We start from the raw sequence: 21577 nt of genomic DNA on the forward strand, positions 1-21577 counted from the left end.
GGTATCGAGCTGGTGGGTGGGGTGGCGAGGCTTACCGACTGTTGGCTCTTGGGCTCTGCATACATGCTTCTTCCAGACGGTGACACCGTCTTACTTGGAGGCGGCAGCCGGAAAGCCTCTTTATCTGGCCTGCGATCAGCCATCGCAGCCTTTTCCCTGATTGCTCACGAGAAGGATTTGGAATGACAGGATCCTCTGGGTACCTATCTCAGTCGGAGGTCCTCGCCAAAAGTAGCATCATCCCATCGAAGCGTCCAAATATGTTGCCATTTCTATTAAACTTTATCAAGATAAGATAGTCAAAGCAAAGCGCATCATCCAGTTCCAAATACCATTTACTTCTTGCTGGATCTCGCAGTGCCCAGTACAGTTGTACGTACTACTTGGTTGGGTATCAGTGGATATTTTCGGGTACCCAAATGAAGAGAGAGAGTCGGAAGTTGAGGTTTAAAGCCACAGCATTTCCCGTGGTCCCTTCCTATCATTTTCGGGGCTTATGCTTGCCAGTCTGCCTGTCAGTAGATGCTTTAGTATTGAGGCTCATACAGTCCGCTTGGAATGCACAAAACCAAATTCAGTGTTTTTTAAATAATCTTCCCGTTGCGAACAGTTTTGCCCACACGGTGCGGCTTAAAGCTCCTGCATGGGAGTCAGAAGGATGCGTTCTTCGAAGTGATGTGAATCCAGCGCTCCAAAGCGTCGTCATGTAGTACTGTGAGGAACACAGAATGTCTCATCAAGTCCGAGGCTACTGCTATATTTGAAGCATGACTTTTGACAAATCATGTCGTTCGGTGATCGTGTCGGCCAATCAGTAGGGGTCATTGCAAAATAATACCTGAGGTACAAGAGTCGCCTAAAACCTCGTACACTTGATTAAAAAAATCTCAATATAATGCGATTTATGTAATAAACCTCTATGATTAGATACTACCTCCGCTCTGAAAAAGATAACCATTTCAAATTATATTACAGCCTACCCAACAAAATACCCTCTCTATGCCGATCTTTTTTTTTGGATTTCGAATCTCCCGCGCTTTCCCGACCAGACTGGCTCCCGCTCCCAAGCTTTCATTTTGTAAGCTGGCACCTGGGGGAGATCACAGACAGTGAGCGCCAGGCCGTCTTGGAGACCTTACTGCTTCGCAGCGTGGGAGAAGTGGTCAAACATGGAGAGATCGTTCGGGTTGCAGCGTACTTCCGTGTAAGCCGCCAAGTTGCCGAACGAATTTGGAGGCGTGGAATCAATTCGAATGGAGATCGAGTAGCAGCCGTGGTCAAGTCAAGGAAGAGCGCATGTGGTAGAAAGAAGGTGGATCGAGCTGAGCTGTGCGAGAGAATCGCTGCAGTTCCTGTCAATGAGCGCGAAAACCAGCATCTGCTTCAGCGCGCGTCCAACATGAGCTGCTATTTGGTTCAGCAGCTGATCAAGGAAGGCTACATACGGCGTGCGCTCAGACAGACCCACGCACAAGTTGGCGCGCCTCCGGCACAAGGACAAGCAAGTACGAGCTGGCACTCTCCCTACGTCACTGCCTTGTGACGCTATCTCACTCGCCAATGCTAACGCGTACATGCTGGTTCTTGCAGCGAGCAGCCCCCCACCGCCTACCGCTGAAGTTCCAGAAGCCCCACTGAGCGCCCCTTCAGAATGTGGCGATGTAGCTGCCGTCTTAGATCCGTTTTTGTATCTGTAGTTGCACGGCGGAGCATGAACGCCTGTGCCTTGCTTAGTTTCTCACTGTCAGCTCTCGGTCATAAAGCTAGCTAGCCAGCCTCTCACAAATTAATAAACGCTTAAATGAACGAGGCGGAGCGTTGCGCAAAAAAAACAAATGGTTATCTTTTTCCTAACGGAGGTATTAATAGTACGTTACTGTTGTGAATTAATTCAACGAAGTGTTCAAAAAGTGCAAGCACAACTTCATTCAACTGAAGGCTACATGTAACATTATCTAACGAGCTTACTTTTCGCGACGCGAGTCGTACTCGGCCTGAATCTCCTCGGCCGACTTCCCAGACGTCTCCGGAACCATTTTCAAAGCCAACAAATAGAAGATCGCAAGTAGCACCATGAACGGAACATACGCATAGTCGTCCAGAGCGTCCGACACGTACGGGTACGACACACCCACGATGAGGTTGCACAGCCAGTTGATGCCAATGCACAACGAAGACGCACTGGCACGGATCGAGTCTGGGAAAATGTCGGCCGTCATGACCCACACCAGAGGACCCAGCGTCACACCGAACACGATCACGTACAGAGCAGTGAACACAATCGACAGAGCAGACACGTCCACGATGAACGCCACCGTCATACCGATGGACATGACCACCATGCCCGACAGACCCCACAGGATCATGTTGCGAGCACCGAAGCGGTTGGCCAGCACACCCGTGAAGAAGGCCGGGAAGATGTTGATGAAGTCAATGATCAGCGTGCCGACACGCGAGTCCGAAATGCCGGCGTCTGAGAAGATGCTGCCGGAGTAGTAGAACACAGCGTTGATACCCGAAAGCTGCTGAGCACACGACAGCAAAATACCGCAAAGAAGCTGCATGCGGTAGCGCGGGTTGAACATCGACTCCTGCTTGGGGGTCGAGTCGATGAGTCCCTCTTCGGCGCTGCCCTTGCTCACCTCAAGCCACGACAGGGCCGTCTGCACGTGCTCCTCGCCATACAGACGAGCAATCACCTGCTTGGCCTCCTCCTTGCGTCCCTGATTCAGAAGCCATGCAGGGCTTTCAATGCACATGGTCGGGGCCAGCAGCAGGTAGACGACGGCCAGCACGACGGGGAGCGCAGCCAGGTAACGCCAGCCAGAACTCGTGTTGGCGAAGAAGAAGCAGATTGCCGGCACCAGAATACCGATGGTCGTAAAGATCTGGAGGCCCAGGCCGAGCGTGTTGCGCATGTGCGGCGGCGACAGCTCGTTGATGTAGCCGCCGATGGTGGCAGTGGCCGTTCCCGACGAAATACCGGCAATGAGGCGGCCCAGTGCGAACAACCAAACATTCGACACGGAGGCCTGCACCACACCACCAACGATCATGAAGATGCAGTTGCCCATGAGAGCCTTCTTACGGCCGTACTTGTCACTGAAGAGGCCGCAGCACAACGAGCCGACCATGGCACCGAAGATCCAGGCGTTCACGGCGAACGTCCACTCCAACTTCGAATGGCCAGGGAACATAAGGCACGTGTCCTCAGCCACGGGACGAGCATTGCACTCGTCCGTGTCATTGTACTGTGACAGGTTCATCTGCGAGGTGGACCAACCGCTCTGGAACGGCTGCATCCACGACAGCAGCGCAGTGGTGTACAGGATAGCCTTGGGCTTGATGAGACGCGCAGCGGCCTTGTTGGCCTCGTCGAAGGCGGTCACACCGCCAGTCTTAGGTGTTGCGGCTTCCGTGTAGTCGGCCATTTGAGCTTGACTTGTTGTCGGCTTGGTCAATTGGAAAGTGAGCTTTCGGAGACTCCTGCCAAACGTGACCCTTGTGTTCCTGAACTTCCAGTGTGCACGTGTGCAGTCACAACGTCGTAAATTGTGTATCGGTTGCCAAGTTGAACTTGGCAGGTATCCTGTACGTGCTCTTACCTTTTGCCACTGAATTTTAGTTCGAAAAAACTGATGTTGCCCCGTATCTTGTTTGGTTTGAACTTGTTTCTGATCCCGAAGGGACAATAGAACAGCGCACTTCAGAAACAATCAGATGTTTGGTAAGTCGCACATTTGCTGGGATGGGAGGTCCGCATTGCTCTCGTTTGACTTGGCTCGAGTATGTGAGGCTGCTTGGTGAAAGAACACGAGGCTCGTGGTACATGCACTTTCTAGCTAGCCGAGATCAAGTAGAGTTCGGACTTAGGGTGCACAGCGACGAGCCCTCCAGTGTGACTTTGTGTTAACAAATTACGAAGTGCAACTGTAAAAGGTTTAGGAACTGTACATGTACTGTACTTCGAAAAACTTCTGAAGTGCATGTACAAGTGTAAGGGTCCGTGGCGTCGGTCTCCCAAGTTGAAAGGCCGCTTCTTCGTGCCTCTTTTCTTCAGCACTTAATTTCTGAGAGTTACCGCACAAACTTTCCATGTCCAAACCAAAGGTTGTACACCTATAATTGTGCCCCCCCCCCACTAAAATATACCCCTCCCCCAAAATTTTGAGCAAGCGGGGTTAGTGCTCCCTAAAATAACCTCCCCCCCACCACACACATACACTATTTTAGAACCCCCTGGTAGTTATCAGAATTCCTCGTCTCACTGCAGCGGTTCCGGTAACGAGGTTACTGAAACGCATTCTAAGCTAGAAGTACACTTTCCGACGAAGGAGAGCTAATCATTGACGATGTTTAAGTAGGAGGCCCCGGCAAAACTTAAGCCTTAGCTCGACTCACTTGACCTGACATTGATGTGTGCACCTCCCTTAAATTGAGCCCCCTAAAAAAGTACCCGTGTTTGGGTTACGTAACTCGCCAGGGGCACAAATACTTCGAAGTAGGATTTACAGTACCTGGTATTGCAAACAAGAGGGCGCTAATAACGTACATGCTTTTCTTTTGCAGCTAATTAACGGTAAAAGCTATAAAGATAAGATATTAGCATGTTATAATTAAAAAGAGGAGCTCGACTATTTATGTTTTTAATTGTAAAAAGTCGAATTTCCTTTTTTTATTTAAATATAGACAGCTGAATCTTCTCTTTTTTATCTGCTAAATACCTCGTTTTTACAAATGCTGCTCAGCTGTCCGAAGTGAGAGTTGCGTTTTAAGAAGAAACGTTGGGTTGTTTGAGTCCTTCGTGAATTACATGTACTGAAGTTCTAGAGTCCGTCAGGGTCAATACAGAAATCTGCCTGAATAAGGAACGCCTGATATAAATTAAGAAAGATATTGCATAAGCTGACAATGCCCCGCTAAAAACTGACTATGATATCGGATCATGTGCATGTATTGAATTAAGTTAGGATAAATTGAAGATTCGACTTTTATATGAATTCCGGCAGTGCTGAATCGTAGAAGCGCTAACTTTAGACCATGCAGCCTCGCACCAGACAGTGCAGTTAGCTGGTCGACGTTGTACAGGTTGTCGAGGCCTTCGCCTAGGCGATCCAATGCGAACATCATTTTTTGCGATAAGATGTAGCGTTTAATGCTTTTGATGATCCCCTCAACACGGACGTTGCTTAGAGAGAGACCAACCTTTGCGCCTTCTTGCGTACAGCCTTTTCCGCAGGCCGTCCGCGCAGCACAGCACAGCACTTGATTTGAGTATACGGCAAATTTTCGTTTTGCCAAGGGCCGTTGGAAGCCCAAACTCTTCAACCGCCCACTCAGCTAGCTCATTTTACGACAGACTAGGTGAGCGAGCAGCCTTCTCGAGGATGGCTACCTTCTCGGACCAGTAAGGCGGAGACGATTGGAGGACATGGGAGTGCTGAGGACGCAGTCGGCTAGTGAGATTGAATGTAAATGTAGGAATGAAGTTCGGCTCGTAGGGCTTGAAGCGAAGGAGGATCACCTACTGCGCGCCATTTTTTAAATTGAAATCAAAGTCAGTGCCTGGATTGTTTTGTCAGTACCTTGCCCATCACTATCCCCTCTCCCTAAATCTTTCCCGACTATCAAAATTGCGAGGTATGTATTAGTTGAAACCCCGTTGCAGATTTCTGTACCTATGCTACCAGCGATACAGATTGTACCGCTGCTACCACCCGCTAACAATCTTGCTGCGGAAATCGCTCCATCCTGCCCTTGAAATTCAAGTTGAATGGAACAATTCCCGCAGAAAGCTTAGATCCCAGATATGTCCTTTCTCAAGCTCAAAGAAAAAAATTAAAAGAGGGGTGCCTCTAAGAGTCTGCGGGAATCGCATACGGTATACTTCTTCTGTCCGAAAAAAAAGCAGGTCCACACTCAAAATTCAAGACTATGCTCAATAGCGTGGTTTTGATTGGTTTAAGTTTAAGCGCAGAGCACGTCGGTTTGAGACCGCGGTTTTCTCGCATCAATTGGTGGAGTCTAGCAAAAGTTACAGCCGGGATAGCACAGCAACTCGACCTCAGTGCGGCTTTAGCCCTTCTCCACCTCCCAAATGGTCTCCGACGCTGCCTTCATCAAGCGTAAACGAAAGAACCTCACTCCTGCAGAGCGCACTGAAGTGGTTGCTTTCTTTCTACGCGTTAGCATCGAGCCTTAACCCCCGATAGGTGCCATCTTCGAGTGTGCAGCCAAATACAAGTGTAGTGTCGACCAGATCGCCCGTCTTTGGCATCGTGCAGTCCAAGACATCAAGGTGGGCCGTCCTACTAGCTACGACAGCGGTAGGAAGGGCAGAAGCGGTCGCAAGTCCCGCATGATTGAGGAATTCCGCCACGACCTCAGCCATGCTATCGAACTTATCCCCTCGAAGCCAGAACCGACATTTGTACATTAGCAAATACTCTCGGTATTCCGAGCTCGACACTTCACGACTACTTTCTCGCCGTAGTATTTCGAAGCCATACTGCTCGGGTTAAGCCGATGCTGTCGACCATCATCGTACCGATAGAGTCAAGTTTGCGTGCGGTTTTGTTCATCGGGCTCATGACAATAAGCTGACGCTCAACAGCTTAATGGACTACGTGCATTTAGACAAAAAAAAGGTTTTATCTTAAGATGGAAAATCAGCGGTTTTATCTGGGCGAGCACGAAGAGGTGCTGCACCTCACGGTGAAGAACAAAAACTACATTATCAAGGTGATGTTCCTCGTGGATGTGGCTCGCCTGCGGTGGGACGCGAAGTGCCACCGTATATGGGACGGCAAGATCGGACTCTGGCCGTTTGCGGTATAAGAACCAGTTGATGGGGTCCAGTAAAAACCGTCCTGCCGGTACGCTAGAAGCTGAAGACGTTTAGCGTGGAGAAGGACATGTACCGCCAGGCACTTTACCGGATGGTCATACCGCTTTGGAGCGCGGTATGGCCATCGGGCAAGCGTGTAATACTCCAACACGACAATGCATAGCCGCACGTGAATGCGGACGACCCCGCAGTCGTCCCTGCTTGTGGTGCTGGAGGGTGGAATATGAGCCTGAAACCGCAGCCAGCAAACTCACCAGACTACAATGCGAATGACCTCGGCTTTTTTGCTTCGATTCAATCACTGCAGTACAGGAAGAAGGCGCGCACGATCGAAGATCTGGTAAAAAATGTCGAGAAAGCGTTTAATCAGCTGCAGTACAGCACAATTGACCGAGTTTTCGTCACGCTGCAGTCGGTGCTACAGGCGTCAATGAACGCATACAGTAATAACAAGTACTTGATCCCTCATCTCGCAAAGGATCAGTTACGGTTGAGCAATGGTCTCCTCCCTCCAGCATTGTGCTGCAGTAACACAGTGTATGACAAAGCCATTAGTTTCTTAAGTACGGATGAAGAGAAAGAATAATCAGTAACCGCACTTAACGCTTAGGTTTCCGGACAGCACTTATACAGGCGATCTGCTTATATTTTCGGGAAAGGCGAAGTACGTAATATGGTCTCACTGAGGGAATTGTCTAAATTTCGTATAAACCCTGTGTTCTAAAGTACTGGTGGGTGGAGTAAAATACAAGGGTGTTTTTACAGCGATGGTATTATAGCTCGCACCATTCTAATACATAAGCTTCTTGTATGCCCCAACGATTTTTTTTCCTAAAAAAAGAGGACGGGGGGAGATGCCAACGTTATGCGAAATCAGACGGTTTTTCGGTGGATCCTTTGTCCACCGCCATCAAAAATGCATCCCGCTTCCGAGCAGCGGTGTCGCATTCAACGTTACGACCAAAGTCACAAGAGTACACGGGAGAACCTTTTTAAAACTCGAAGGTACAAACTTAAGCATGCTTGATATTGCACTCCAGACGAGGACAGATTCTTCAGGAGACATTTCTGTTTTTCCTGCAATGCACCAATTAGAGGTTTTCATAGTCAGTACGTTGGTGGTTTTAAATCCTTTAAATTGCGAGCCTCGTATAGTACGGCGTACCTGTCGATCCTGTATCGAATCGCGACTGGCTTAATACTGCGCGGTCAAGGATATTCGTGATAGCGCTACTTTTGCAACACTTATAGAGCCAACCACAGGAAGTGTCCACAGGATTACGCCTATACTTCAAGCTTTGGAAACGCCAGTGCCCAGCTGACGACCAATGAAGGCTGTCAATTGCTGAGAGCCCGTGTCTTGACGCCTACCAATGATGAAGGAGTCTACGCCACCGCGCTGCATTGGATCTGGGACACACTGCATCAGCTCTCATTGGATACCGACACGTGCCCATGACTGCATGGTAGCTACAGCCTGGATGAAGACACAGGTTTAGTTAGTTCAGGCTAATATATTTAGTTCTGCATTTGCCTCATGAATCAGCTTTCCTCTTAAGAAACAAGACCCCTGGTAAGCTAGCTTTGCACTCTTGAAAACGTGAGTTTATTGACCCCGTACCCTTTCGCCGCTCGGAACTTCGTCTCTACAGTGCGCGTGGCGACTGAGAGATTTTTGTCGACGTTATGGAAAACAAGGTTGTACCGAACCACGCCGTCTAAGTACGACTTCAGCCTTAGTGCGACACAGTAAGCTGTTCAGCAAAGATCGCTTGAAGTGCTTAAGTTCTCGATCTTCAATTATGTCGGGAATACGCAACACGGTTGACTCCGAAGGAGACGTAGAGATGTCCATCCTTCATCTTATCTTCGAGGCTGATCGGGCTCCAGAACTCTCCAGCTGGGAGCAGACTGCACTCATTGAGTGGCACCGTAAACGGAAGCACTACGTTGAGAAGATTCAGTATTGCTGTATGGAAACAGGCGAGACGTTTGAGAGCATAGTGGTCACACTGAAGAAGTCTATCAAGCCCAAGGCGCTAAAAGCATGGCAACCTATGTGCAAAACTCGGTAGCCTCCGTGACTGATGCGGACATCATGGGTTCTGTGGCTGCAGGCTCTCGCATACTTAAGAGCAAGTTTGTGCTAGATGCCCTTCTCTGTTCCACCAACAACTTGAGACGTACCTTTCTGTTGACGACTGTGACGCTCGAATCTCCCAAGATTATACGGAATTGTGGGGGCAACAGTTTACAAGGCCTGGTAGACATCGGGAACGAGTCTGACACTGATTACCGAAATCGGTTAAAGGCTAGTTGCCGTCTTTTGGTCGATGATCTGCAGCCTTCCGCTCTGAAGGCTCAGATCACTCAACTGGTCGATCTAGAAAGGGAGATTGCAAATCTGATGATGTTGCTCTATTTGACCTGATTCTGGAACATGCAAAAGTACAGCAGCGCGTGCTCCATCGCATGTCAAAATATTATGCTAAAAATGGGGGACTCCAAGCCAGAGCAAAACTCGCAACGGACGGGAGCGATAAAGTCAGCAGCGACTCGGAATTCACCGCCGGCTGTCTCGGCGTCTACAGCGTCTGGACGAGCCCCACAACCCTCGCGCCATCCACCTCAAGACGAATGTCTCGTGTGCAAGGGCTCGCACTAATTTAAGGACTGCCCCACCGCTTCCGGGACGAAGCTCGCGAATGCTTTCGTGGGGTCAAGGAAAAGAGTTCCAACGTCATTCGGTTCAGGGAAACCATATATGCGTCTCTTGCAAGCTCCGTCCAGATCAACGGCATCATGAAAGCTCTCTACGTCTCGGATACTGGGGCTGACAAAAGCATTGTTCCTCAAGGCATCGTGGATTCACTCCTGCCTACAATTGCAACTATGTCGCCTACGCCACTAGGTATGCGAGTCGATGTGTAAATGACTGATGGGCGATGTCTGGAGTGTGAACACGAAGTGCTGCTGAAGTTAGCGCTGGTCACTATTGCGGGACCAGTCTTGATTCGCTTTGCGACATGTATAACTCTGACCGGTAAAGGCGAGGAGCTCATACTGGGGCGGGATGTGTTGAAGAAACTGGACATCGACATCTACCACAGCTAACAGGTCAGCCACTCCTTACTGATGAAGAAGATGAATTTCCTGCCGGTGATGATCTACCTGAAGGGTAAAATGTCTATGACCCAAGGTTATCGACCGACTAATCACTGATGCAGTCGCAGAAGGTCTTCCGGCCAATCCCGTCCCACGTGTGTTAAGCCAATATTCTGACATTCGGAGTGAAGCCATAGGGTCTGACCCGTCAAAGCAAGTGGAACCGCTGAGCGTGACCATGCAAAGTGATGCCGCAGCTCACATCGCAAATACGCGCCGCTCCGGGCTGATTCTGTACGTGAGTACGCTCGGACTCTGGTTGCTAATAAACTCGTCGTGACGAACAATGCTTCACGGTGGGCCTCTGCTGTGGCTCCTGTGCGCAAGGCTGGTTCTCGTGATAAGTTCCGTTTGACCATTGATTATCGCCCAGCTAACCGTGATACGATTCCTATCGCCGGGTCGATGGTGACCAATGCTACCACCACTGATGGTTTTGCTGGAAAGATAGTGTTTGGGTCGCTCGACTTTACTCGAGGATTTTGGCAGCTGCCGCTGCACAAGGCCAGCAGAGACGTTTTTTCCTTTTAATACCGAGGATAGAGGTCTCACGCCAAAGAGTGCTTCACAGAGAGCAACTGACTCGACTCTTTCATTTCCAAGGTGAGATGCGGCACTAACTGGCTCCACGTATTCCTCACTTGGGCCGACGACGCTATCCTGCTTGCACCCACAGAGCGTAAGCTCGTCCAGGTGTTGGAAATTATTTTCTCCGTGGTGGCTACTGCCAAACTGAAGCGGAGCATGTCGAAAAGCTCATTGTTTAAGATTGAGGTGCTACGGTGTGGGCGCCTCATCTCGGGGTCGGGCATTCGCCATGATTCCGTTCACGTGGATGCTCTATCTACACTCCCGCTACCTGATACGATTGCTAACCTACAGTATTTCGTCTGCGCGACCAATTAACTCCAAGACTCCTACCCGATTACGCGCGCATGATCGCCCTCCCCCTTCAAAGGAAAGGAGCCGTGGAGAAGAGGCGCGTTGGCTGGTGTAGTCGCAATGCTCTCAATGTGGCTACCGTGTGAACAGCGCCTGAACAAGATGTCTAGGTAATGTTCTCGCTGGTCCGAGATTCGACACTCATGGCGTCACCCAATCCGGAAGCGGGGCTGCTAGTATTTACGAACACTAGTCTGACGGAACATTCTATCGTGGTGACGCAGGGTAGCTAGCTGGGGTCCCGAGCTTACTTTAGCCAAGTAGCAATATGAGATTATCTGCAGGGGTGGTCTCTTCAAGCACAATAAGCCCAATTAAACTATTGTGGAAAAATAGGCTTTTCATATCGTGAAGGCGTGTCAGGACTGAAAGTATCTATTGCTTCAATTAAAATGATTCCGGCTTTACTGCGATCACGCCAACTTGGTGTACATTTTTGCACCCTAACGAGGCGCTCAAGAGGCATTCAGATATCACCTCCAACGCTGGGTCATGCGACGGTGTGGTCTGCACAACAAGGTTGAAGACATTACAGGCGCCGATAATGATTGGGCGAATATCGCTCCCGCTGCACACGCGTGAGACCATTCGTGTAGCTGCTGTCCAGACACGCAGCCACTGAGCTTTTCCGCTGGCAGGAAGGTCTGCCCTTCGCCCAATTTCGGGTGGAGGGGTGGGACTCCCTACGCTTGACGACGTCCGTGTCGCGCAACGGCTGGCTGGTCGGCAAAAATCGCGTCTGCGAGTCACTTTAGAGGAGGAGGGCGGTGTCATGACAGCTGAAGGCCGCCCATGGATCCCGAACAGAGCCAAAGAGCTCCTCGCACGAATTTTCGTGGTGACTCACACTGGTGCGCAAGGCCACTGAGGCGAGGATGCAATGGGCATACTGCTGGAACGACACTTCAGGATTGCTCGTGTAAAGAAGCATATGTCGGCGTTTATTCGTAAATTTCCGCTATGCAAGCGCATCAAGGAACCACGCCGATCATACGGACCAAGTCGCACTGTGACCATTCCTACCTAAGTGCTGCACTGGGACTTCCTAGTGGCTACGGGGACGCCGTCTACCTCCTGGTAGCCAAAGACAGGTTGACCACTACTGTGCGCTGTTCGCATGCAGTTCACCCACGGCCTTCCTTGCAGCTGAGCTACTCTTGACGTGGTGCGCAAGGTTTCGAGTACCCGTGTATCTATTGTCAGACCGAGACCGTCACTTCGGAACGAAACAGTCAAACATCTATGCGCGCGAATAAAAATTGAGCAGGAATTTTCATCGTTATATTCCCCGTGGATTAGCGAAACGGTGGAGCGCCTGACCAAAGACGGACTACAAGCGCTGCCAGTGCTCCTATTGGAGATCGACCCCGACTTGCACGAATGGCCGTACCTCCTGCCTGTGTTACAGGGGAGCCTGAATCACACGTCGATACGATCACTTAGGGGGGGGTCACCTCCCTGTTGAACCCTCCACGGGACTCAGCTGGACACGGCTGTCGCCGTCGTTATGACCCTGATTTTGTGCTTAAGATTGACCTGGATGTGGCTGACGAGAAGCTGGGAGCTTTGCGTCGATCACTACATGGTCACAAAGATGCGCTGGATGAGAAGGAGCGCATACGCCTGAAGAACGTGGCAGTCCACAAGGGATCGATCGTCAATTTTGATGTCGGTGATTATGTTCTTTGGTCACATATTGAACAGCGTCTGCCGGATATCTGAGGGCAACTGCTTGGCCTGTTCAAAAATATTGAGGCCAAACCGCGTTCGCTCATGGTTCAGCACCTTATCTCGGGACGCGAGTACGACGAGCACGCATTGCGCTTAAAGTAATGTGCAAACTCGGAGGCTAACCTGGCGAAGGTGATCGTCGAGTTGGTGTCGTGCAAATAAATCCTGCTCGGTGTGGAAGATTTTCAGACACGGAAATAATCGACAAAGTCTATAAAAAGGACCGAAGGACAAGAGACGAAGCTATTCTGCCATGCCGCGAACAACGGACTGACTGGTATCTGTCACATGCGAGCTCAGGGTTCTGTCGACAGCAAGCTATCAAAGACCTTGTGCGGTCAGTACAACTTCAGCTCGCTCTCTACCTTTCAAGGGCGGTTGAGACTATTGAAGCGTCCAAATTCACATGGAGACTCTGCTTCATTCTTTGGCTAAGACAAAGCAAACAAGTTTTGACACTCTCGCCGAGACGTTAGCGTGAGCACTAGTGGATGCAGGAATGTGCAAGACGAGAAGGCAGCGTTGCAATGCACAACGCGTCGAGCATGGCAGTACGCACCTGATGGACTTCTTGCACCACTAGAGTGGAGGAGCATACAGTAGTAACGTGAAGAGCCACATGAGGCGAAATTACACTTCCCTTGGCTCTCAAGATAAACAGTGGCAATAGTTTGAGTGACGATCGGCTCACTGTGTTGTGTCGAGTTTCAGAGTTTCGAATACGGTAGTGCAAAACAAATTCTGCCTCGTACCTCTCGAGTGCTGTCTGAAACGCAGTCCAGTTGTTAAATGTCTTGACTGGAAGCTCTGGCACAAAGTTATCCACAGGCTTATGCGCGTTCAGCATCTTCTTTCACTCTTCCCACGTTTTAGTCTTTCGTTAAGGTAGGCGCCGTCCCACCGACACAGTCTGAGTGGAAGTAGCATGGCGGGGTTGTCCCCCATAATTAAACTTGGAGCGCTTGGGTGAAAATGCAGTTGTTACTGCGTCATCACAACCCGAATCTTCGGGCTCCGTTCGAGACTTTTTCTTTTGCGGTTTTGATTTCGACCCGCAGTTGGCTGACAGCTTGCTTTGGCATTGCGTGTAGCAACTTCAGCTTCGGCGTTCTTTTGGGTGATTGTCACAAACTGGCGAACCGCATCTTTAATATCAACAACCACAATAAGTCAGCAACAATACAAAACAACACACAAAACAACACAATGAAACAACACAGCAAGCAACATGCCAAGGAAGCAGGTCCTGTTTCGACAGGTGTCGTAGTTCGTGAGTGTACGCCGTCTGCGTTTGCGGTCTCTGTCGCTACATCTGCGTCTGCTGTGACGTCGGCGCTTGCGGCGTCTCCGTCTGCGTCGTCTGCGCTAGCGGCTTCTTCGTCTGCGGTGTCTCCGTATGTGGCGTTTCCGTCCGCGGCGTCTGCGCTAGCGGATTCTCCGTCTGCGCCTGCGTCGTAGACCTCGTCCTCGTTCACCAGACCCTCCATGTCAGCATCTTCATTCACCACATCGGCTAGGGTGGCTAACGGGTTATCGATATACATATCATCGTCATCGTCCACAGGGTCCGTGGTGAACCCTTGAGCAGCGCGGACGTAGTCGACTGGCTTGTGGTATCGCAAACCAGCACGACGCTCTATAAACAAACAAAATATCGTCAGGTGGTGGAAGCAGCACGACGCTCTATAAACAAACAAAATATCGTCAGGTGGTGGAAGCAGCACGAGTACCACGATGACTTGAACCCGTGCCTCCATCTATAGAGCCGTCTTCTCCTTGCGCTGGCGTTCCCTTTGCCGACATCCTCGCCGGGGCTGCGGTCTCCACTGCTACTTCCTCCCGCTTTCTTTACTTAAAAACGGGGGACCGTGGGATCCGTACTTATTCGAACAAAGTAAGAAATTCGTACTTGCTCGAATGAAGTTATCACAACATTTAAAAATTCGGCTCTTTTGATTTTTTACGTAATATAAACCATGGTAAATTACCCAGCAGCCCAAGTGCGTCGTACAGTAGGTTGCTCTCAGCACTTTGTCGTGTAATCGTAGATAGATTGCAGTAACGACTCCCCTCTATTCTGTGTAAATTTGTCCATACTGTACTAGGATAAAGAGCTCTACGCATAACCAATCTTTTTCCTTAGCTTTGATCAGATTTGTCAAACAGTCTAATTTGTGGCGTCACTAAAGTGCAAATGCATGACTAAAAAGCGTGAAGGGTGTAGATCCTACAATATCAGCACGCTCAAATGTAAGAGTCATACACCGCATCAGATCACACATTGTCTTACAGCAGTTTGTGAGCAGCGTGGCATCTTCATTGTTAAAACTGAAAAGTGTTTGCTGTACACGTTCAAGTACAGTACTTACCACAGGTACCGACCTTCATATTATACATGTAGTATCCGGATGAAGCGCAGGTCTCTTGTTCATGTATTTCAACCTTTCCGCCAATCGTATTACATGTAATAGGCCGTGCCGATGCCGCAAGTCTCACAATCCGTGAGTATCGAAGGGAGCAGCAGAAATCAATCAAGTGGCGCGACTCAGAAAGCTTGAAGTTGCTCTTGTCCGACTGGACAATGTCCCGTCGATAGGCATGACTGCGTACGTGTGCAGTACCGCTCATGCACGGCTTGCTTCAAGCTCCAAACTCGGAGCTTTGCCGACCGCTCCACACCTCACTTTCCATTTCAACAAGCGCCAAGCAAACCTAGCGCACAACAACTACCGTAGCAACAATGGCGGACAACTACGCCGAGGTTGCCTCCCCCAAACCCGTCACGGCCTTTGACGAGGCCAACAAGGCCGCGGCGCGTCTCATCAAGCCCAAGGCCATTCTGTACACCAGTGCTCTGCTGTCGTGGATGCAGCCGTTCCAGAGCGGTTGGTCCACCTCGCAGATGAACCTGTCGCAGTACAACGACACGGACGAGTGCAATGCTCGTCCCGTGGCGGAGGACACGTGCCTTATGTTCCCTGGCCACTCGAAGCTGGAGTGGACGTTCGCCGTGAACGCCTGGATCTTCGGTGCCATGGTCGGCTCGTTGTGCTGCGGCCTCTTCAGTGACAAGTACGGCCGTAAGAAGGCTCTCATGGGCAACTGCATCTTCATGATTGTCGGTGGTGTGGTGCAGGCCTCCGTGTCGAACGTTTGGTTGTTCGCTCTGGGCCGCCTCATCGCCGGTATTTCGTCGGGTACGGCCACTGCCACCATCGGCGGCTACATCAACGAGCTGTCACCGCCGCACATGCGCAACACGCTCGGCCTGGGCCTCCAGATCTTCACGACCATCGGTATTTTGGTGCCGGCAATCTGCTTCTTCTTCGCCAACACGAGCTCTGGCTGGCGTTACCTGGCTGCGTTCCCCGTCGTGTTGGCCGTCGTCTACCTGCTGCTGGCCCCGACCATGTGTATTGAAAGCCCTGCATGGCTTCTGAATCAGGGACGCAAGGAGGAGGCTAAGCAGGTGATTGCTCGTCTGTATGGCGAGGAGCACGTGCAGACGGCTCTGTCGTGGCTTGAGGTGAGCAAGAAGCCGGAGAACGCTGAGGAAGGCCTCATCGACTCGACCCCCAAAAAGGAGTCGATGTTTGCTCCTCGCTACCGCATGCAGCTTCTGGGCGGCATTATGCTGTCGTGTGCTCAGCAGCTTTCGGGTATCAACGCTGTGTTCTACTACTCCGGCAGCATCTTCTCGGATGCCGGCATTTCGGATTCGCGTGTCGGCACGCTGATCATTGACTTCATCAATATCTTCCCGGCTTTCTTCACGGGCGTGCTTGCCAACCGCTTCGGTGCTCGCAACATGATCCTGTGGGGTCTGTCGGGCATGGTGGTCATGTCCATCGGTATGACGGTGGCGTTCATCGTGGACGTTTCTGCTCTGTCGATTGTGTTCACTGCTCTGTACGTGATCGCGTTCGGCGTCACGTTGGGTCCTCTCGTGTGGGTCATGACGGCCGACATTTTCCCAGACTCGATCCGCGCCAGTGCGTCTTCACTGTGCATTGGTATCAACTGGCTGTGCAACCTCATCGTGGGTGTGTCGTACCCGTACATTTCGGATGCTCTGGACGACTACGCGTACGTTCCGTTCGTGGTGCTGCTGGCAATCTTTTACCTGCTTGCCTTGAAGCTGGTGCCGGAGACGTCTGGCAAGTCGGCCGAGGAGATCCAGGCCGAGTATGACTCGCGTCGCGAGCAGTAGAGCGTAGACGTTAGGTAGTTTGTAGTAGCTTTCGACTTCTAAACCGATCATTCGGTAAAGCCATGGGTTTCTGCTTAGATGGTTCGAATACTACGTAGTACATTTGTTAATCTAAAACATCATGTTGCTCGGATAGCAATTTTCAGCTTTTCGATGTGGATATGGCACTACTACAGCCGCCGGCCAAATATCTACTGTAGCAAGCTGGAAAATAGGTTTTGAGAATATCCCTGATATTAAAAAATCATCCGTCATTTATTCGGATTTTATCCAGAATACCGGTATCTGTACAAACAACCCAAAGTTCTCTTATAAAAACTAAACAGAATTTCTTCCAAGCTGTTGAGAATGCTATATTTACACAAGTACGACAAACACATGCAACAAGTTCTGCTTACTTCTCGCGACGCGAGTCGTACTCAGCCAGGATCTCCTCTGCGGACTTGCCCGACGTCTCCGGCACCAACTTCAGAGCCAACAGGAAGAAGATTGCAAGAAGCACCACGAACGGAACGTACGCGTAGTCGTCCAGAGCGTCCGAAATGTACGGATATGATACTCCCACGATGAGGTTGCACAACCAGTTCATGCCGATGCAGAGCGATGAAGCGCTGGCACGGATGGCGTCGGGGAAGATATCGGCCGTCATGACCCACACGAGAGGACCCAACGTGACGCCGAACGCGATCACGTACAGAGCAGTGAACACAATCGACAGAGCAGACACGTCCACGACGAAGGCCACCGTCATCAGCACAGACATGACGAACATGCCGGCCAGACCCCACAGAATCATGTTCCGAGCGCCGAAACGGTTGGCCAGCACGCCCGTGAAGAAGGCCGGGAAGATGTTGATGAAGTCAATGATCAGCGTGCCGACACGCGAGTCCGAAATGCCGGCATCCGAGAAGATGCTGCCGGAGTAGTAGAACACAGCGTTGATACCCGAAAGCTGCTGAGCACACGACAACAGGATGCCACCCAGAAGCTGCATCCGGTAGCGAGGAGCGAACATGGACTCCTGCTTCGGCGTAGACAGACCCTCCTCCGCCGTGTCCACCTTCTTGCTCGTCTGCAACCACGACATGGCCGTCTGCACGTGCTCCTCGCCATATAGACGAGCGATCACTTCCTTGGCCTCCTCCGTTCGGCCCTTAGTTAGCAGCCACGCCGGACTCTCAATGCACATGGTTGGCGCCAACACCATGTAGATCACAGCCAGGATGCACGGGAAGGCAGCCAGGTAGCGCCAGCCAGAGCTCGTGTTGGCGAAGAAGAAGCAGATCGCCGGGAACAAGATACCGATCGTGGTGAAGATCTGCAGACCCAGACCCAAAGTGTTGCGCATGTGCGGCGGCGACAGCTCGTTCACGTACGCACCGATAGTTCCCGTGGCCGTGCCGGAGGCTATACCGGCGATGAGCCTTCCCACGGCGAACGCCCAGATGTTCGACACGGACGCTTCAACCACACCGCCCACAAACATGAAGATACAATTCAGCATCAATGTTTTCTTACGGCCGAGACGGTCGCTGAAGTGGCCGCAGCACAGCGAGCCGACCATGGCGCCGAAGATCCAGGCGTTCACGGCGAACGTCCACTCCAGCTTCGAGTGGCCAGAGAACATAAGGCACATGTCCTCCGCCACAGGACGCGCATTGCACTCGTCCGTGTCGTTGTACTGCGACAGGTTGGTCTGAGACGTCGACCAACCGCTCTGGAACGGCTGCAACCAAGACAGGAGCGCGCTTGTGTACAGGATGGCCTTGGGCTTGATCAGACGTGCAGCGGCCTTGTTGGCCTCGTCGAAGGCGGTCGTCGCCTTGGGCGTTGTAACTTCCGTGTAGTTATCCGCCATCGGTGAATCTCTTTGTTGCGTTCTTGAAGCACTAGTGTCGAGTACTAAACCAAATGAAAAGTGAGTGAGCGACACACTCGAGGACGTCGGTAGCGGACACACCGCTGTCTAAGGTGAGTGCGACTACCGTTACAGTACAAGGCTGCTGCGTATGGAAATGCTTTCACTTGATTTCTGCTTGGGCCGCTGACCGCCCACACTTGGACACAGTGACACAAGCGGATGCTGTACTACTGTAGGATCTTGTTTTTGAGCTACTGTACTGTACTGTACATGTAATTGAGCCGACAAGTTTGCACTCTTACGCGCCTATCAGCGGCTGGTCCAACCAGGCTAGAGAATGTCACAACGACCTGTACTGTAGAAGCGACATTGTTTTTCGTTATTCAAACAACCACGGAAACTTCGGATGAAGTACTGTACAAAATACGTTACATTTTCGCGCAGTCACAGGAAAAAACACGGTGAGCCGGTACATGTACGGGTTGATGCTGGCATCGCTGCCAGCAACGTGTAGCCTGCGGGAGTCGCAAGGTGCCTGAGACTTTCAGGCTGTCAGTGGGAGTCAAGGTCCCTCCAACCGTGCTGGATTGCAACGACGAGTCGACTAGCAAACGACCAACTAACTTCAACCAATATGACGCTTTTTTCTGCATATCTGAAGTTCGTCTTTCTTTGCACGACCTTGACGCATGTACTACAGTACATGCCACGTAAGGCAAAAGTACATGCGCTGTACATGTATCAGAGACCGACGTCGTCCTGCAAGGCCACCACCGTTATTAATACATGTTGATCTTTGAGCTAAGCTTACACAAGAATAAGGAAGCGAGTCTACGCGTACCTCGATATTGCAGCTTTAGTGCGTAGGAGTCTGAACAGCGAGCGGACACGCATAAAACTTCAGAAAATGTGCCGGTACTGTACGCGCCGGACTACTGTAGGAACGTCGAGTGGCGCACATTGCGCGTATCCAGGTCAAAAAAGACGCGTCTGTTTCTTGTTGTCAGCCTTTGCTCGTGTGTCGTATCGCTGTTTGTGACAGGTGGTCGCAAGGTGAAGGCTGATTGAAGTTCGAGCCGAGAAACAAGCGATGTTGCATTTTAATGAACGCCGTTTGGCGAGAGATCAAGTGAAATCCTTTTCCTACGCCCTCATACATGTACCGTGCTGCAGCCAGCTTGCCATCGAGGACTCATCGAGGAGGGTCCTTCCTCCTCTTCACTTTTCATTTGGTTTAGTACTCGACACTTGATTTAAGTCGAGTGCTTCAAGAACGCAACAAGAGATTCACCGATGGCGGATAACTACACGGAAGTTACAACGCCCAAGGCGACGACGGCCTTCGACGAGGCCAACAAGGCCGCTGCACGTTTGATCAAGCCCAAGGCCATCCTGTACACAAGCGCGCTCCTGTCTTGGTTGCAGCCGTTCCAGAGCGGTTGGTCGACGTCTCAGACAAACCTGTCGCAGTACAACGACACGGACGAGTGCAGTGCGCGTCCTGTGGCGGAGGATACGTGCCTTATGTTCCCTGGCCACTCGAAGCTGGAGTGGACGTTCGCCGTGAACGCCTGGATCTTCGGCGCCATGGTCGGCTCGCTGTGCTGCGGCCACTTCAGCGACCGTCTCGGCCGTAAGAAAACGTTGATGCTGAATTGCATCTTCATGTTCGTGGGCGGTGTGGTTGAAGCGTCCGTGTCGAACATCTGGGCGTTCGCCGTGGGAAGGCTCATCGCCGGTATAGCCTCCGGCACGGCCACGGGAACTATCGGTGCGTACGTGAACGAGCTGTCGTCGCCGCACATGCGCAACACTTTGGGTCTGGGTCTGCAGATCTTCACCACGATCGGTATCTTGTTCCCGGCGATCTGCTTCTTCTTCGCCAACACGAGCTCTGGCTGGCGCTACCTGGCTGCCTTCCCGTGCATCCTGGCTGTGATCTACATGGTGTTGGCGCCAACCATGTGCATTGAGAGTCCGGCGTGGCTGCTAACTAAGGGCCGAACGGAGGAGGCCAAGGAAGTGATCGCTCGTCTGTATGGCGAGGAGCACGTGCAGACGGCCATGTCGTGGTTGCAGACGAGCAAGAAGGTGGACACGGCGGAGGAGGGTCTGTCTGCGCCGAAGCAGGAGTCCATGTTCGCTCCTCGCTACCGGATGCAGCTTCTGGGTGGCATCCTGTTGTCGTGTGCTCAGCAGCTTTCGGGTATCAACGCTGTGTTCTACTACTCCGGCAGCATCTTCTCGGATGCCGGCATTTCGGACTCGCGTGTCGGCACGCTGATCATTGACTTCATCAACATCTTCCCGGCCTTCTTCACGGGCGTGCTGGCCAACCGTTTCGGTGCTCGGAACATGATCCTGTGGGGTCTGGCCGGCATGTTCGTCATGTCTGTGCTGATGACGGTGGCCTTCGTCGTGGACGTGTCTGCTCTGTCGATTGTGTTCACTGCTCTGTACGTGATCGCGTTCGGCGTCACGTTGGGTCCTCTCGTGTGGGTCATGACGGCCGATATCTTCCCAGACGCCATCCGTGCCAGCGCTTCATCGCTCTGCATCGGCATGAACTGGTTGTGCAACCTCATCGTGGGAGTATCGTATCCGTACATTTCGGACGCTCTGGACGACTACGCGTACGTTCCGTTCGTGGTGCTGCTGGCAATCTTCTTCCTGTTGGCTCTGAAGTTGGTGCCGGAGACGTCGGGCAAGTCCGCAGAGGAGATCCTGGCTGAGTACGACTCGCGTCGCGAGAGATAGACTCTAAACAGTAGTCAAATTTGAGTAGTATTCTGCCCGTAGGAAAGCTAGAATACCCTTTTGT

At 51.4% G+C, this 21577-nt stretch overlaps 4 protein-coding genes across 4 annotated transcripts; 2 read left to right on the forward strand and 2 right to left on the reverse strand.

Moving 5' to 3' along the window:
• Positions 1-1897: 1897 nt before the first annotated feature.
• PITG_13003 (glucose transporter, putative) lies at positions 1898-3456 on the reverse strand (the record flags this gene model as incomplete). The annotated part of the gene is made up of 1 exon (XM_002900499.1): positions 1898-3456. One exon carries the CDS (start codon positions 3429-3431, stop codon positions 1965-1967), a length of 1467 nt encoding a protein of 488 aa, XP_002900545.1.
• An 11969-nt stretch (positions 3457-15425) lies between these two features.
• On the forward strand, positions 15426-16895 carry PITG_13004 (glucose transporter, putative; the record flags this gene model as incomplete). The annotated part of the gene is made up of 1 exon (XM_002900500.1): positions 15426-16895. One exon carries the CDS (start codon positions 15426-15428, stop codon positions 16893-16895), a length of 1470 nt encoding a protein of 489 aa, XP_002900546.1.
• A 394-nt stretch (positions 16896-17289) lies between these two features.
• On the reverse strand, positions 17290-18753 carry PITG_13005 (solute carrier family 2, facilitated glucose transporter, putative; the record flags this gene model as incomplete). Its single annotated transcript, XM_002900501.1, has 1 exon — positions 17290-18753. One exon carries the CDS (start codon positions 18751-18753, stop codon positions 17290-17292), a length of 1464 nt encoding a protein of 487 aa, XP_002900547.1.
• A 1296-nt stretch (positions 18754-20049) lies between these two features.
• PITG_13006 (Major Facilitator Superfamily (MFS)) lies at positions 20050-21513 on the forward strand (the record flags this gene model as incomplete). The annotated part of the gene is made up of 1 exon (XM_002900502.1): positions 20050-21513. One exon carries the CDS (start codon positions 20050-20052, stop codon positions 21511-21513), a length of 1464 nt encoding a protein of 487 aa, XP_002900548.1.
• Between the last annotated feature and the right edge of the window lie 64 nt (positions 21514-21577).

The sequence above is a fragment of the Phytophthora infestans genome, genomic scaffold, assembly GCF_000142945.1.
Source record: "Phytophthora infestans T30-4 supercont1.25 genomic scaffold, whole genome shotgun sequence".
Taxonomy (NCBI): Eukaryota; Oomycota; class Peronosporomycetes; order Peronosporales; family Peronosporaceae; genus Phytophthora; species Phytophthora infestans.